Source organism: Bos javanicus, chromosome 2 (genome assembly GCF_032452875.1).
Source record: "Bos javanicus breed banteng chromosome 2, ARS-OSU_banteng_1.0, whole genome shotgun sequence".
In the NCBI taxonomy this organism is placed as follows: domain Eukaryota; kingdom Metazoa; phylum Chordata; class Mammalia; order Artiodactyla; family Bovidae; genus Bos; species Bos javanicus.
This window is the reverse complement of record NC_083869.1, coordinates 31,650,398-31,666,190: the sequence shown is the minus strand read 5'-3', so window position 1 is coordinate 31,666,190 and position 15,793 is coordinate 31,650,398. Positions and strand designations below refer to the sequence as shown.

Here is a 15,793-nt window from a genome sequence, read left to right as displayed (position 1 = left end):
GTTAAGAATGACAAAATGATACTGACAGATTTTTTAAAATGTTTTTGTTCTGTTTTTTTCCATTTTGATTCTGTCTTTTCTATAATCCCTAGTATACTTATATTTCATTTAGCATTTGTTAGGATTGTTTCCCTTTTAATGTTATCAGTTTTATTTATGACAGACCACAAAACCTTACCTTTAAGAGCTGAAATAAAAACAACCTAAGTTATTGTCTGACTAATTAGGTGTCCTTGCTAAATAATTTTAGAGGATTTTGTTTTCAGTCACAATATGGGGTGGTTTCAACTACATTAAAAACAACCATGTGGGTTTTTATTTTCTTCTCTGTGAGAAAAGATAACTTTATTTTTCTCATGTTAGAATCCAGGTAGAGAAAACAAACTTTCCTCTCCCAACACTACTTTTCCTCTTAATTTTAATTCAGACCTCCTGAAAACAAAAATCTTTTGCCAGTGTCTAGGTTAACAAAGCAACAGTTGCCAGCCAACAACATGATGGCAAAGAGTTGGAATGAGGCTTCTGGAAGGAAACAGAGGCTTATGACTGAGCCAAGTGATTCATATATACTGTCGTCCTCTAGTCAAGTACCATGAAGAATCATTTCTTCCGAATAACCAGCTAGCCCTCTTCTTCAAAATCCTTGGTGGCCTCTCCTTTCAGATATGACAGTTTGCACAGCACAAGTGAAGTGTGGGCCTTGGAAATCAAATTGTGAATGAATGTCAAGTATTTCTCTATAGTTTTATAATCACTCACTTTCACCTGTAAGATAAAGTTCACTGTCTAAACTATAAAATGGATCCTCTGTGAAAAATGAAAAGAAAAAAAGGAGCCTAAATGTATTTCCTTTTCTCTTGCTTATTTCTCATTTTCCACTGAATATAGATATATCCCAGTTACAGAATGGAAACACTTTCTAAAAGTAAATAATTATAAAAATATATTTTTAAAATGAAATTCCCTATAATAAATCCTAATTTATTGGTTTTAGAACTTCTTCACATTTTCTGTGGGTTATAATTACTTTACCATTATCTACTGAATTTCTCACCAAAATTTCAAAAATTTCAGTGATTGCCAGGCCTACAAACACTACTGAATTCATTAGCTTTTCCTGCTACGTATCTGCTGATAATGCAAACAAAATGTCAGTGAATAGACAGGCTATTTTTCAGAAATGGCCAGTAGAGGGAGAAGGTATATTTTGTACTATACTATACTTTCCCCTACTCAAAACTGACACGAACATCAACCACCTGATGAAAGGATCATTTAGATAAGTGCACAGTTTAGGTTTAAAGAAAAAAGGAGAAAAGCAGAATAAAATTAGTTCTAAGGATAACAAATTATTTTAAAAACCACCCAGAGTTGATAGTGGTCATTGTAAATCAAGTGCAAATCAAAATAAGTATATTACAGAAATGTGCTTGGGACCCTAATACTAATATGATACCCAGATCTTTGCAAAAATGATTTAATTTTACTATGATTTTAAACAGTAAGCAGCTTTTAAATCACATCTCAATAGAAATGCTATTGCCATCATAATATATGTTGTTAAAAAGCTGCATCAAGAAGAAAAAATGGGGAAATTATGTACAAGTATATAAGTTGTACACTTGTATCTCAGGAGGTTATTGACCATAAGGACAATGAATCAAAGACATTCATATTCAAATTAACCAACACATACCACATGTATAAAGTGTCATATCTATATACAGCTGTCTATCTTGTTTGTGACATTGGGATAATCCAATACCTATTGAATTTATATATGTATCTATGTATCTCCGGAGAAGGCAATGGCAACCCACTCCAGTACTCTTGCCTGGGAAATCCCATGGACAGAGGAGCCTGGTAGGCTACAGCCCATGGGGTCGCGAAGAGTCAGACATGACTGAGCGACTTCACTTTCACTTTTCACTTTCATGCATTGGAGAAGGAAATGGCAACCCACTCCAGTGTTCTTGCCTGGAGAATCCCAGGGATGGGAGCCTCATGGGCTGCCGTCTATGGGGTCGCAGAGTCGGACACAACTGACGTGACTTAGCAGCAGCAGCATATCTCTCTCTCTATGTTTTCTATGGATCTTAACCTAGTTTTATGTACTAACATAATAGATTGGATTTGAGAATAAGCCATTTCCTTCATATCCCCTTAAAATACCATTGTGTATTCACTGCAATTCTGATTTGTATAGTTTCTTTTTTCTGAAATTCAATCCTAACTATATATTTTAACTGTTATCTCAGTATTCTGCTAGGTTCCATAAGAAATTCAAACAAAGTATCAGATATAATTTCTCTGATCGAAGACTGTCCAATCTAGTCAAGTAGTCGAGACACAGAACTACATGGCTTCCGGCAGTCAAGCAACAGAATAAGTGAAGTGGCAGGATTTGGATAATAGTTGAATGGGTGAAGATTATTTTCCAGACAAAGATAATAATAAAATAACCATAGTTCTAATGATAGAACTGAGTGAAATATATATGCCATGAGAAAGAATAAACTATCTTGATTTGGAGGTATGGGGGGAGGAGTAGGAAATACTGGTAAACTATTACATGATTAGATGGCTTGAGCCTGAAATATCAGGCAGACAAGTTTTACCCAAGGTATATCAACTTGACTATGAAATAAAACAGGCTTGAGTTAGGGAGTCAGTAGAAGGAAAAAGAAGTAGATCATAAGTATGCATAGAGTATACATTGGTAAGATTCAGAGCTAAGTTAGATAACCTCTAAGATTTAACAACAACAACATCACAAGACATGGTAGTGAGAAGCAAATTTTGGAATCAATACATATTGAACACATACTGCCTGAGTTCAAATCTGAGGTCTACCATTTACTGTGGGACCTCAGGTGAGTTATGTAATATCTTTGTGGATCAATCATCTGTAAAATGGGACTAAAGTAACAATACCCATTAATGAGTTAGTATACAAGATTAAATGAGCTAATATAAAGTGTTTAAGAAAGGTCCTTGACATATAGTATGTGCTATGAAAGTGTTAGTTATTAGTGCTTATGGAACTCACCTTTCTCTTGGTTTGGGTCCAGTGACTTCAGGTTTCTTACACTGTCAACTACCGTCTCTTTGTCGCTTGAATTACATACCATAATGTGTAGCCTTCTGTAAAAATGATATTGTATATTATATATGATACTATTCAAACACACACTCACACAACAATAAAACAGGCAATAATTTCCAAAGACAGACTGGAACAATCATCTTTTTCTGCCAAATACTGGAAATTTAATAGCAAAGAAAAAATAAAGCTAAGAGGAAATGGTGCTATAAAACATTAGCTTTCGTATGTGGCCCTGTAACAAAGCAAGATATTAGAAGCTTGGTAGGATGGACAGTTTCCCCAAGAGAGTATCTTTTTCTTATTATCAATTATTATCTTTTAAAGAAAAAGGAGCTAAATGAAATTTACTTTCATAGACATTTCCCTTACATCTGGCAAGGTCACCTTGTGACAAGTCAGAATGTGAATTAACTTCACTGGGTGTTTTTTTTTTTTTTTAATGATAGAGCAGTTTAATTTGGAGACAATCTCGTGCAAATTATAGTAAAACTTTGATAAAATGGTTTATTTTACGTTCTTGATTTCATCTTTATTCATAGTGTGGTATTTCTAACAGAATGTAAGCATACTTTATTATGACTTTCTATTTCTAGAACCAAGGGGAAAGTGCATTCTCTGCTTCACAAAATTGACTGTAAAAATGATTAGTGGCTTAACATCATATTCTAATATGCAGAATTGTTTTATAAACCAGTCAGTAAAAGTTCTTTAGGAGTATTGGTGCAAATTGAGATTATATATTTCATTTTGGCCAAATAGGTAACAGGCAAAACAAACACAACAGAAACAAAAATGCTAATCATACTCATACAAAATAAGTACATGTTGTGGTTTATCTGGCACAGGGACACCAAAACCATTGGATTTGATTTTATTTAAAACCAATCACATGTAAATAGATACTCTATGAATAAAGTTTTTTTAATGATGGTAAAAGGGATAAAGTATAAACTAAAGAAATGACTTCACTTGTGTTTAAAATATCATTTCTGTATTTCAGAAGACTACTATCAGTTAAACAAAGCACCGCCACCACTTCTGGCGTATGGACTACTTACTGTTCATCTGTGTTTCTAGTTCCTTGTTTTTCTTCTTTGGAGTTTTGTGAGGACTCTCCAGTAGCACTGCCAGGGCCTGAGTGAGGATCATTTTTCAGTGTATTTATTATATCAGTAGATACAGTGGGAATGTCTTGTGACTTCAGAGAAGTATTTTCAGCCTCATCTTTAGGCATTTCACTCAGTTCTTCCTTTTCATCTATCTCTTCAAGGCTATAATCAGAGCTTATTCCAGCTACAAAGAAATGAAGATATAATCCTAAATAATAATTTGTCTCATTTATCCAATGCAATTCTGGCAAGGAAGGAATTTTTAAAATAATAATTAGCTGGACTCTTTTAAATTCTGATTCAAAGCTAATAGTAAAATACTTGTCTAATGGTGAATAATTATGTTAATGTATAATCAGATTATCTCAGACATGCATTTCTAAAAATATGCTATCGCTCTAGGTTTTCTTTGTGGTAGAAAAAATGGTTACTTAAGCTTATAAACTTCAAGTTATATATTTCATTTAAGAATGTGTCTTTCAATTTAAATGACTTTTACCTTGATCCAATAGCATTAAATGTAAACAAAAAGAACACAAATTTTTAGATAGTCTGTAAGTGTAATTATCAAGTGTGACTCAGTAGTTATAAGTACTGTGATTGAGAATTGTCTGAGCATCCTTTAAAAACACTGATGCTCACCTCTACTGTACATCTGTTAAATTGGAATCTCTAAAGGACAGGACCAAGAATTTTTAAGATTCTTTGGGTGATTCTAGTGTGTAACCAAAGTTAAAAGCCACTTACTTAGATGCTTAATATAATTTTTAATATAATAGAATAAGCATTATGCTATGAAAATTGATTTTAATTCCTATTGAGTTTGATTCTCAGAGGCAACTTCCATTAAATCTTTTCTCTATATTATCAAAGTATAATGAGCATATACCTTTTAAGCAGATACACATGTATTTCCTTCTCTTTTTCTTGTTGGTTTATTTAATATAAATGGAACCATCATGTATCTGATGTTTTCAACTTTTGTTTCTCCACTCAACTGTATCTTAAAGGTTGTCCCATATCAATATGTGTGTGTGTGTATGATTCTTTTCAATAGCTGTGGTTAATATTTTGTTGAAAAAATGGTTTTATTATTATTTCTAACAACAAATGGCCAACAGGGTAAAAGACAAGGAGCCATCCTAAGTGGTTAGTGTCCACACTAGTTCTGAAAGTATATTTAAACCAAAGAATGAAGTTTTGGATCTCTGCTTATTTGAATATAATTCAGTACCTCCACCCACACAATAGCAGCTGAACAAAGTTTAATTTTGCCCCAATTGAGGGAGGGAAAAAAAGTAGTATACCATTGAATTGTAGTGATCTGCACATCTACAAAATTTAACAAAAAGTTTAATATATTTGAAGAGTATTTGAAATACTTAAAATGTATTTGTCTTTAAGCATATAGACAGAGTAGTATGCCATTTGTGATTTTTAATAAATATGGGGAATTTTAACATTTTTGTTATAAATTGAAAAGTAGATTACTAAGAAAAAATAATTTGACTCTAAGTAAACTTATATATATAAATATGTGCCCATACTTATACATCCAAGTCTTTATTGTGACATGAAATAGTTATTTTGATGCCAATGTACAATATTCTGCCTTTAAAGTAACTATATAGATATGACATCTATATAGTAAGAGCGTATTTACATAATTTAAAAAATGTATCCAGGAAAACTTAATGGCCATTACGGTTTAGATGCAAGTTGTTTTATAGATGGCTCCTTGATATATGCTAAGCTCTTTTGAAATCAACCGAGGTAACATTTAGCAAATTATTGATCTTTCTCCCTATTTCTCTCTTCACAATCACAAGTATTTTATATAGATACACTATTTTAAGCATGAGGTCCTCACTGAGAAACTGGTCCTAAAGTATGAAGAATGAGTCACACGTTTCAAAAGTCTTTTCAAATTATTTTTCTGGGGTTTTATGAAGTGAAGTCGTTCAGTTGTGTCCAACTCTTTGCTACCCCATGGACTGTAGCCTACCAGGCTCCTCAGTCCATGGGATTTTCCAGGCAAGAATACTGGAGTGGGTTGCCATTTCCTTCTCCAGGGGATCTTCCCAACCCAGGGATGGAACCCAGGTCTCCTGCATTGTAGGCAGATGCTTTACCGTCTGAGCTACTTATACTTAGTAGTTATAAGCATTATATGTGTGCATGCTCAGTTGTATCTGACTTTTTGTGAGCCCATGAACTGTAGCCCACCAGGCTCCTCTGTCCATAGAATTCACCAGGCAAGAATACTGGAGTGAGTTGCCATTTGCTACTCCAGGAGATCTTCCCAACCCAGGGATTGAACCCTGCATCTCCTACACTGGCAGGCAGATTCACCGTTGTGCTACTTGGGAAGCCCAAGCATTATGTAGGCTTTCTTAAATAAATTCATTCCTGTCATTAAAAGTCTTAGAAAAGGCTGTGATTCTTTTAAAAAAAATTCTAATCATCCAAGAGCACTTTCACACTTTGTTATTTGATTAGTACAGATTTTCCCAAGCTTTAAAAAATATTAAATCAAGTTTGTTTACTGATACTATGGTCAAATGACCAAATTTTAGAACTACAACAATAACAACGATTATAACAAAATGAGGTGGGGGCTGTGAACAATGAATACTTTTCACAGATGTTATATCGCAACTATCATATTTCAGCTTCATACATTCTAAGGGAAGACAATTCACTTTCAAAGAACAGAATATCCAAACCTTTAGTGTAGTTTGAAGATACAACAACTCCCAAAGTGTGTTTAAAAAAAAAATTTACAAAAATATCATTTGAAAGTGTAATTATTGAAATTTCTTTTACTTCTATAATTTGAATATATTTATCATAATTTTTTCAATCCTTCTAAAGGTTACAAAATTGAAACAAAAATAAAATTTAAAATATTTAAAATTCACAAAATTCAATTGTGTAAAAGAAATTCAAATAAACATAGTTTGTGGCATCTTATGTTATTAAAGCTTAAAATTTCACTAAGCCTTTTGGGACATCTTGTATATTTTTCCTGGAAATAGTCAAAAGGGCAAAATTGTTTGACAAACACTACCCTTTGCTAAAACAGAATTGTATTAGATTAAAGCTATTCTTGTGAACTTAAAAAAAAAATTCATTTATTCAGAAAAATGCTCACTGTATCCGACACTATTGTGGTTGTTACATGAATTATTTTCACTTTCATTTTTAGCCACTGAGGAAAAGCCAGGTAACTTACAGGGCAGAGATGTGGCAGCAGCCTCAGGTGTTCCAGGGCACCCCGAGACAGGGGCTTCGGCGGGCAGCTGGGACACAGCGCACTGTTCATTCCCAGGGCCGAGGGAGGCTTCTGCCAAAGAAGTAAAATCTGTGGTGATGGCACTTAGAAAATAGAATTAAGCAAACAGAGACCGAAAAGCATTTTGGAAGAAATTATATTTGTCACCATCACAGAATTAAAATTCTGATTGCTGTATTTCATGCTCTGAGCTTAGGAGGGGAATATTTTTCATTTCATACTGTATAATGTGGGTGTTAGCCACTCAGTCATATCCAATTCTCTGTGACCCCATGGACTATAGCCACCAGGCTCATGCTCTGAGCTTAGGAGGGGAATATTTTTCATTTCATACTGTATAATGTGGGTGTTAGCCACTCAGTCATATCCAATTCTCTGTGACCCCATGGACTATAGCCACCAGGCTCCTCTGTCCATGGAATTTTCCAGGTAAGGATACTGGAATGAGTTGCCATTTCCTTCTCTGATCTTCCCGACTAGAGATTGAACCCATATCTTGCGCACTGCGGGCAGACTCTATCAACTGAGCTACCAGGGAAGCCCCTCCCTGGTGGGAAATGGAGTCAAAGTATCTGTATCTCCTTCATGTACAGAGATTACAAGTAGCTTCTAACTTCATTCCCCAACTCACTGGAAGTTCTTTCTCAGTGGTTACAAGATGAGGAACAGAGGTGTCATACCTGGGCTGGACAGGCCCTCAGAAGAGCTCACTTCTACACCACTGTCGGTAGGAACTGCAGGTACTGACTGCGTGGCTAGAGGACAGAAGAGACATAACCTATAAGCAGGCAGGTCATGTTCACCAATGAAACGATTCCTTACTGGCTTAACTTAGTGACGTTTATATAATTCAGAAAGAGATAGCCCTAACCTCGTTAGAAACCACTTTACTTGTCTAGCTCTGATACAACTAAATCTGGTTAGATTCCCAATCCTACATGTAGTCAGTCCTGGAAAGATAATATCTTCTTAATAGACTCATAAATTATAATATGCTCATTTTAGGATCATGGAGCTATACAGCTTTACACTTTGTTAGGTTGCAGATTTTTCAAAGGTGGTGAGAATAATCAGGGACTATCTAAGTATTACTATTAAAATCAATTAATTAAAAGTTTAAGAACTATTATTATTTAATAAAAAGACATGATTTATAACATATCATATCTGTTGTCTAAAGAAAATACAGCACAAATTAATGTTAATGGGAAAATTAACATTACCAGTCACATGACTGTTCTCATCGCTTTGCAGCAGGACTGTTTTCGAGGGCGGGGAAGGTGCTTTTCGCTTTGTCCTTTTCAAAGATGAATTCCCAGCAGATGTGCTGCTGAGCTGCAGAGAACCCGTCCTCACCCTGCCTTCTCCATAGGAACTCTATAGAAAACAAAACAACCAAATGGAATTTCCATTCAAAAATGAACAGCAGGCTTTAGGAAGACACTGACCTTTCCATTCAAACACATCACATGCCAACATGGAGCTTACCAGTCAGGAAGCATTTACAGAGTAACTGCAATGTGCCAGAAATGGATATGTAAAGAAAAATAAAACATGGTTCTTCTCAAGAAAGTCAGGCTAGAATGGGAGGCAGGCATATAAACAACTAATTAAAATGTACATGACTCATAAAAACTAGCTTCCAAAGAAAAATCTAGAGGAAACTACTGGAGTAAAGTCAGAAGTGAAAAAGGAAAGAATATTTGTACATTGAGACTGGCTTGATCTTTCTCTTGTTAGCACAATACATCAATGACAAACATTTCAAAAATCTATATGTTTACCAAAAGCAAGGTCATCTGAGGTCCTTGACTCTATACCCAGCTGACGCTCACACTCACAGCATGTGACTGTCAGCAGGCTGGCCACTGCCTCCTGGCCCATCGCCATGTCATCTTGCTCTTGCCCTTTACAACAAACCTGCTTAAAAGAGTTATTCATAATTTTTTTCTCCCATTTCTCATCTGCCACTTGAACCCCTCCAATCAGACTTCTCTCAATCTTTGATCCATTAAAACTATTCCTGTCTGTGAGATAATAGAAATACATAAAGGTCTCTGTCCCTGTTGCTGGCACAGAGCTCCTAAAACCCTTGAACTTTCCTAACTGACAAGAACACTAGAATCATCTCTTGTTCTAATATTGGTCTTGGGCCCTGGTTCCTGCCACACATCTGGTGAGCAGAAGTGAAATGTTTTGTGTGAGTAGCAGAGAAGACTCAGGGAAGAAACACATAGTAGGAAAGAACTGGGTTTTCCCTACATTGGTAGAAAACTGAGTTTTTACTTTATACTATGAAAGTCATCAATGACCTCCTCCCTGACTAAATCAGAGGTTACTTCTTCAGTTCAGTCACTCAGTCGTGTCTGACTCTGCGACCCCATGAACTGCAGCACGCCAGGCCTCCCTATCCATCACCAACTCCCAGAGTTCACCCAAACTCACATCCATCGAGTCAGTGATGCCATCCAGCCATCTCATCCTCTGTCGTCCCCTTCTCCTGCTGCCCCCAATCCCTCCCAGCATCAGAGTCTTTTCCAATGAGTCAACTCTTCACATGAGCTCACTTATTGGACATATTAGCAGCATTACATAGCTGACCATCCTCTAAAGTCTCTTTTTTCTTACATCCAGAATACTATATCCTTATTCTGCATACATCTAACTTTCTATTTCTGTGTGCGTTCCTTTTCATCTAGTCCTTGGACATATTCTCTTTAATATCTATGGTCACTCTTAGTAATCTCCACTATCTCTAGGTTTTCTGTATTATTTATATTATTTATAGGTCTTGGACCTTGTATACATAATTTTCTATATTTATTTATATAAATAAATATTTGTATTATTTATATGTTGGTGATTCCAAACTATGTCCCCATTCCTGGACTTCTGTCTGATCTTCATTTAGTATCAAAGCCCATTTCAAACTCAGCATGTCTAAAACTAAGATCCTGATAATCCCTCCTTTCATCTCCCCCATTAAAAATAATCCTGTTCTCACAGTCTTCCCTGTTTCAATAAAAAGCAAGTCATTCTTCCATTTGGTTAGGCCAGAACTTGTGGAGTCATGCTTCCTTATCCCGTCTCTCACACTGCATATCAAGTCCATCCTGTTGGCTCATCAGGTTCGACTGCTACCACAGAGTCTGAGTCACCACTAAGAACCTTCTACCTGGATTGCTTCTTCCACACTGCTTCCCTACAGTCCTTCCGCAACATAGCAGCAAAGGTGCCTGTTGAGACAAAAATCAAGGGGCTTCCCTGGAGGCTCAATGGTAAAGAATCTGCCTGGTTAAAGCAGGAGACACCAGTTCAATCCCTGATCTGGGAAGATCCCACATGCCAGGTAACAACTAAGCCTGCATGCCACAACTACTGAACCAGTGCTCTAGAGCCCGTGAGCTGCAACTACTGAACCCTGTGCCACAACTACCAAAGCCTGCATGCCTAGAGCCCACGCTCTGACACAAGAGAAACCACTGCAATGAGAAGCCCACACACTACAGCCAAGAGTAGCCCACCCTCAACCCAACTGGAAAAGGCCCATATGCAGCAACTGAAGACCGAGCACAGCCATAAATAAATCTTAAAAAAAAATCAGGTGAAAGCACTTTGTTCAAAACCCCCTAATAATTTCTCAAGTGATACAGAAAAGCCAAAGTCCTTGTAATGACTTCTAAGGTTATCAGTGACCCAGCACCTAGATCTTTCTGACCTCCTTCTCCAAGTGTGGAGCGGAGTGAGCCACACTGGCCTTCGCGCTGCTCCTCGAATGTGCCAGAAGGAGTGTTCTCACCTCAGGATGGTTGCCCTTGCTGTTCCCTATCCCGGGAATGCTCTTTTTGTAACTTAACATCTTACCCTTTCATTTTCTTCAGGTCATTTCTCAAGTGTCACTTCTCAGTGAGCTCCTCCTTGACTCCCTCCCCCCACCCACCCACCCACACACAATCTCTCTTCCTAGCTTGATTTATGTGCTTGTGCTAAGCCAATTCAGTTGTGTCTGACTCTTTGCAACCCTATGGACTATAGCCTGCCAGGCTCCTCTGTCCATGGGATTCTCCAGGCAAGAATACTGTGGTGGGTTGCCATTTCCTATTGCAGGGGGTCTTCCCGACTCAGGGACTGAACCCACATCTCTTTCGTACTCTGCATTGGCAGGTGGGTTCTTTACCACTAGTGCCACCTGGGATATTTACTGTCAATGTTTAATCTTTCTCTAACAGACTACAGGATTGGCCTGTTTACCTTGTTTATTGTTGCTTCCACCAGGTTTGACTCTTAGGGTCAGGATGTTTTTTCCTCCTATTTTGCTCACTGCTGTATCTCCAGAACAATGTCTGGTTCATAGAAGTTTCTCGATAAATATTTGTTGAATGAATGAGAGAAATGGACCAAAAATTGCCTTCTTCATTTGCAAATAGAGGCTCTTGATAAATTTGGAGAGTATGTAAAGCTTGGGCCATTCCAATCTTATTAGACAATGTAAGTACAGCTAAGGAAAGCAGTATAGTTCATAAGATGTTTATTAGTCATTATGTTTTGCTACACACCACAAAAAGTTCAGCCAATTACTCTTTTGAAATATTGTCATATTTCCGTCAGAGAAGGAAGAAAGCTTGCCCTCCCAGAGAAAATTTTGAGTCAGCTGTTGTCAGTGCCTGCTCTGTTAGGTACCAAAGTGGAAGGCAGATCATCTCACAGGGACAGAAGCAGGGTCTGGTCCACAGTGGCAGGCACTTGGCGGAACACACCTCTCACTAAGGTTAAGTCATCTTAACAAGGGGTCAGACAGGGTGGCACCAGGCTGACCTTATCAGTAACTGAAACATTAGACTTCTGTACCAGTTGATAAATAGCTGCAACCATCAATCTCCTCTCCTCTCATTACTCTGGTCCCTTCTACAGAACCCTTTGCTGCTGCTAAGTCACTTCAGTCATGTCCGACTCTGCACGACCCCATAGATGGCAGCCCACCAGGCTCCCCTGTCCCTGGGCTTCTCCAGGCAAGAACACTGGAGTGGGTTGCCATTTCCTTCTCCAATGCATGAAAGTGAAAAGTGAAAGTGAAGTCGCTCAGTCGTGTCCGACTCTTAGCGACCCCATGGACTGCAGCCCACCAGGCTCCTCCATCCATGGTATTTTCCAGGCAAGAGTACTGGAGTGGAGTGCCATTGCCTTCTCCACAGAACCCTTTAGACGTCTCCAAAATCCAGCATGAAATGAGTTAGAACCTGCCACCCAAACCCAGATTTTGATTCTGAGTCACTAAAGCCAATTCTGATTAAATCAGAGGGTCACCCCCTGAAACACCTCACCTGGATGGGCATATGGGTGGGTCCTCACCCATATGCTGCTTGGACCTTTAAATAATCAGGAGAAAGGCCCTTGATGATAAGAGATGAGAAAGGAACGTAGTGATAAATCAGCAGTATTTAAATATCATTTTGAGTAGAACATAAAGTTTAAATAAAAACCTTATGATGATGATGTGTCTGTGTTTGGAAATGTTCACTTGCCATCTTATAAAAGTAACAAATTTAGGGACGGTTAGGAAGAAGGCCAAAAATTCTCCTAAAACAATGCGGCACTTCACTTTTTGAAACACTGATCTAAAATATCAAAAGCAGTAAAAATGTCATTTTATTTCTTGATGAGGTTACTTCTGTAAAGCCCTATTCAAGTAGGCCTCATTCCTATCACAGACCTAGTTTATCAAAAGAAACACAGTAGGTGATCAGGAAGTAACTGGTGAGTGCATGAAGCCATGGCTTCATCTGGTCCTCCTAATTCTACGCTGACGCCATGTTTCCCATCTCTGGACTGATTGCTCTCATGTCATCTGAAAACAACTTGTGTTCCCCTTCAGGTCAAGTTCCCAGCCACAGTCATTTATTGGTCTTTTCTATGACCTGACAAAAGCAGTCACAACATGAATTTCTCAGACAACTATATCTGTTTAAGAGTTAGAGCTCTTAAAATTTGATTATAATATTATAAAGCAGATAGCACAGAAATAAAAAAAAAGGGGAGAAATGTATATACAGAGATTCACAAATTTATATGGACTGAATAACTCAAAGACAGAGTAAAAATAAACTCATGTATTTCATTTATCATCCTAGAGGTCTTAAAATAAGCTAACTTTTTTTTTGTACAGGATATTTATATTTCTATGGATAAATAATTTAAAATTTATCAAAATATACATATTTCAGCATCACAAATGTTGAACCATTTTTAGTAGCATTTGTGAAGACAGTTGAGGGAATGCATGTTAGAAGGGCAAAGCCATGAATGTCTTGCAGGGAGCATATGTTTTATAACCTTATTCTGTAAGATTTACCCCCTTCCTCTATTGTACGGGTGTGTAATGAAAGCAAATGGACTTGTGTTTCTAGACTAGCACATGGGTCATACAGACTTAAGAACAAAGACCTTTGAAGAGAACATGATCATCACTGCGTGTGACCAGGTCAACTTATGTTAACTATATCACTTGATTCCATGCTATAATTAATGATAAGAGCTTACTAAATTGATGACAAAAATGTAAACTTAACGGATGCTGTAAGATGGACCAGGCAGGATTTTTTAAGGACTAAGAATGATGAGTTTAAAAAATAAGCCTCAATTAGTGATGGGAATATTACTTTCATTTTGAGATATGAATGATATTAGCATTCAAAGAATAGCTTAATATACATTTTTTGTTGTCCTATAAGAGAACACCACAAGAGTTTTTAAATTAGTGTGTGTGTGTGTGTTTAGAGGCTGTTAGAAAAGAATTTTAATCAGCTAAGCAGCAGCCAAGAGAAAATCAAACTTGGACTTATTCCATGTTAATTAAAATATCGCTATTAAGATTAAACTGAAGGAACCCCTGGATCCTATATGAAAACATTTCTCTTGGGTAAAAACCTGCAGAAAAAGAAAGTGCATTTAAGGTAGAAGACCTAGGTATTTCTAAATAGACTGTAGCCAAGAAAACTGGCATGTGCCTTGGGATACTTGTAGAATAACAGATCCAGTACACACGTATCCAGTACACAAGTAGTACCTCTACTTTCTAAAAAGTAGACATACTAAACTAACGCAGTTATTTAAGTAAACACATGAGTTCCTACATAAAATATTAAAGAAATAAAAAAGGGTGAGGAAGGGCATTATGTATTCTTCAGCCCCATTTTGTTCTGCGCACTGCAGGAATATGCTCCTTAATCGACTCCCAGTGGTTCTACTCTTTCATTCATCAGGGTTGAGCTACCCAGGATGTTGAGTGTGAATCTGTCTAATTGGAGAGAAGTTTACAGAGGGTTTGCAAGCTGGAAGAGAGGCAATGTAATGGTTACCAAACACAGGGGCTTTGGAGTCAATGCCAGGGCTTGCACCAGGAGAGCATAGCATTTACTGTCCCTGCAACCTTCTGCTTCCTCCTCCACAAAGTGGGACAAGTAACAGTACCTGCTTCACTGGGGTTGGATGCTCATGTGAAATGACCTGTGTCAGGCACGGGGTGCTGCACCTGGTACAGGGAACCTGCTCCACAAATAGTAGCTCATGTTATGACACATAATTTGCCTCAAGTATGTGAAAGTGTAAATAGGCCAATGCCAGTTATAATTAGGGGTTAGAGCAAAAAGTATAGGTAAAAGGAGGTATTTAAGACTGGTCCTTTCTTTAGTGCTGGTGGTGCTGGGAGTCCTACTAGAGTCAGTCTCAGTTATAGTCAACCTCAAACAACTGCAGGAGCTTGTGCTTAGTCCACTTTACAAACCAATTCCACTGTGTGTAAAACTCCACCGTAAGTCACTTCAGGCAGCTTCATCATACCTTCATCAGACGTTAAAGGAGTTTAATAAAAGCTAAATGTTTAATACCAGTTTGTTAAATCTTAGTGGGGGGGGTGTATTAAAGTATATAAATCTGAAATATTTCATACATTTAGTGCAAACATTTAAAATAAAAGAACTGCTTAGAACTGTCTTTAGTTTTTACCAGCTAGCCAAGGTACATTTCCTTTGCTCAAATTACGATGGAAATTTTTAAAAGGAGTTGCTGCTGCTGCTGCTAAGTCGCTTCAGTCGTGTCTGACTCTGTGCGACCCCATAGACGGCAGCCCACCAGGCTCCCCGTCCCTGGGATTCTCCAGGCAAGAGCACTGGAGGGGGTTGCCATTTCCTTCTCTAATGCATGCAAGTGAAAAGTGAAAGTGAAGTTGCTTGGCCGTGTCTGACTTTTCATGACCCCATGGACTGTAGCCCACTAGGCTCCTCCGTC

At 37.6% G+C, this 15,793-nt stretch overlaps 1 protein-coding gene across 4 annotated transcripts in view; it reads right to left on the bottom strand.

Moving 5' to 3' along the window:
- The window catches only part of COBLL1 (cordon-bleu WH2 repeat protein like 1), a 166,673-nt gene that overhangs the window by 12,879 nt on the left and 138,001 nt on the right, over positions 1-15,793 (bottom strand). For all 4 annotated transcript variants that reach the window (XM_061436517.1, XM_061436521.1, XM_061436539.1 and 1 more), the window contains 5 exons: positions 8,734-8,887; positions 8,191-8,265; positions 7,451-7,561; positions 4,165-4,399; positions 3,050-3,144 (listed from right to left, as the gene is read on the bottom strand). In XM_061436517.1, coding sequence (XP_061292501.1) covers positions 3,050-3,144; positions 4,165-4,399; positions 7,451-7,561; positions 8,191-8,265; positions 8,734-8,887 — 670 coding nt within the window. The remainder of the gene's footprint in view (positions 1-3,049; positions 3,145-4,164; positions 4,400-7,450; positions 7,562-8,190; positions 8,266-8,733; positions 8,888-15,793) is intronic.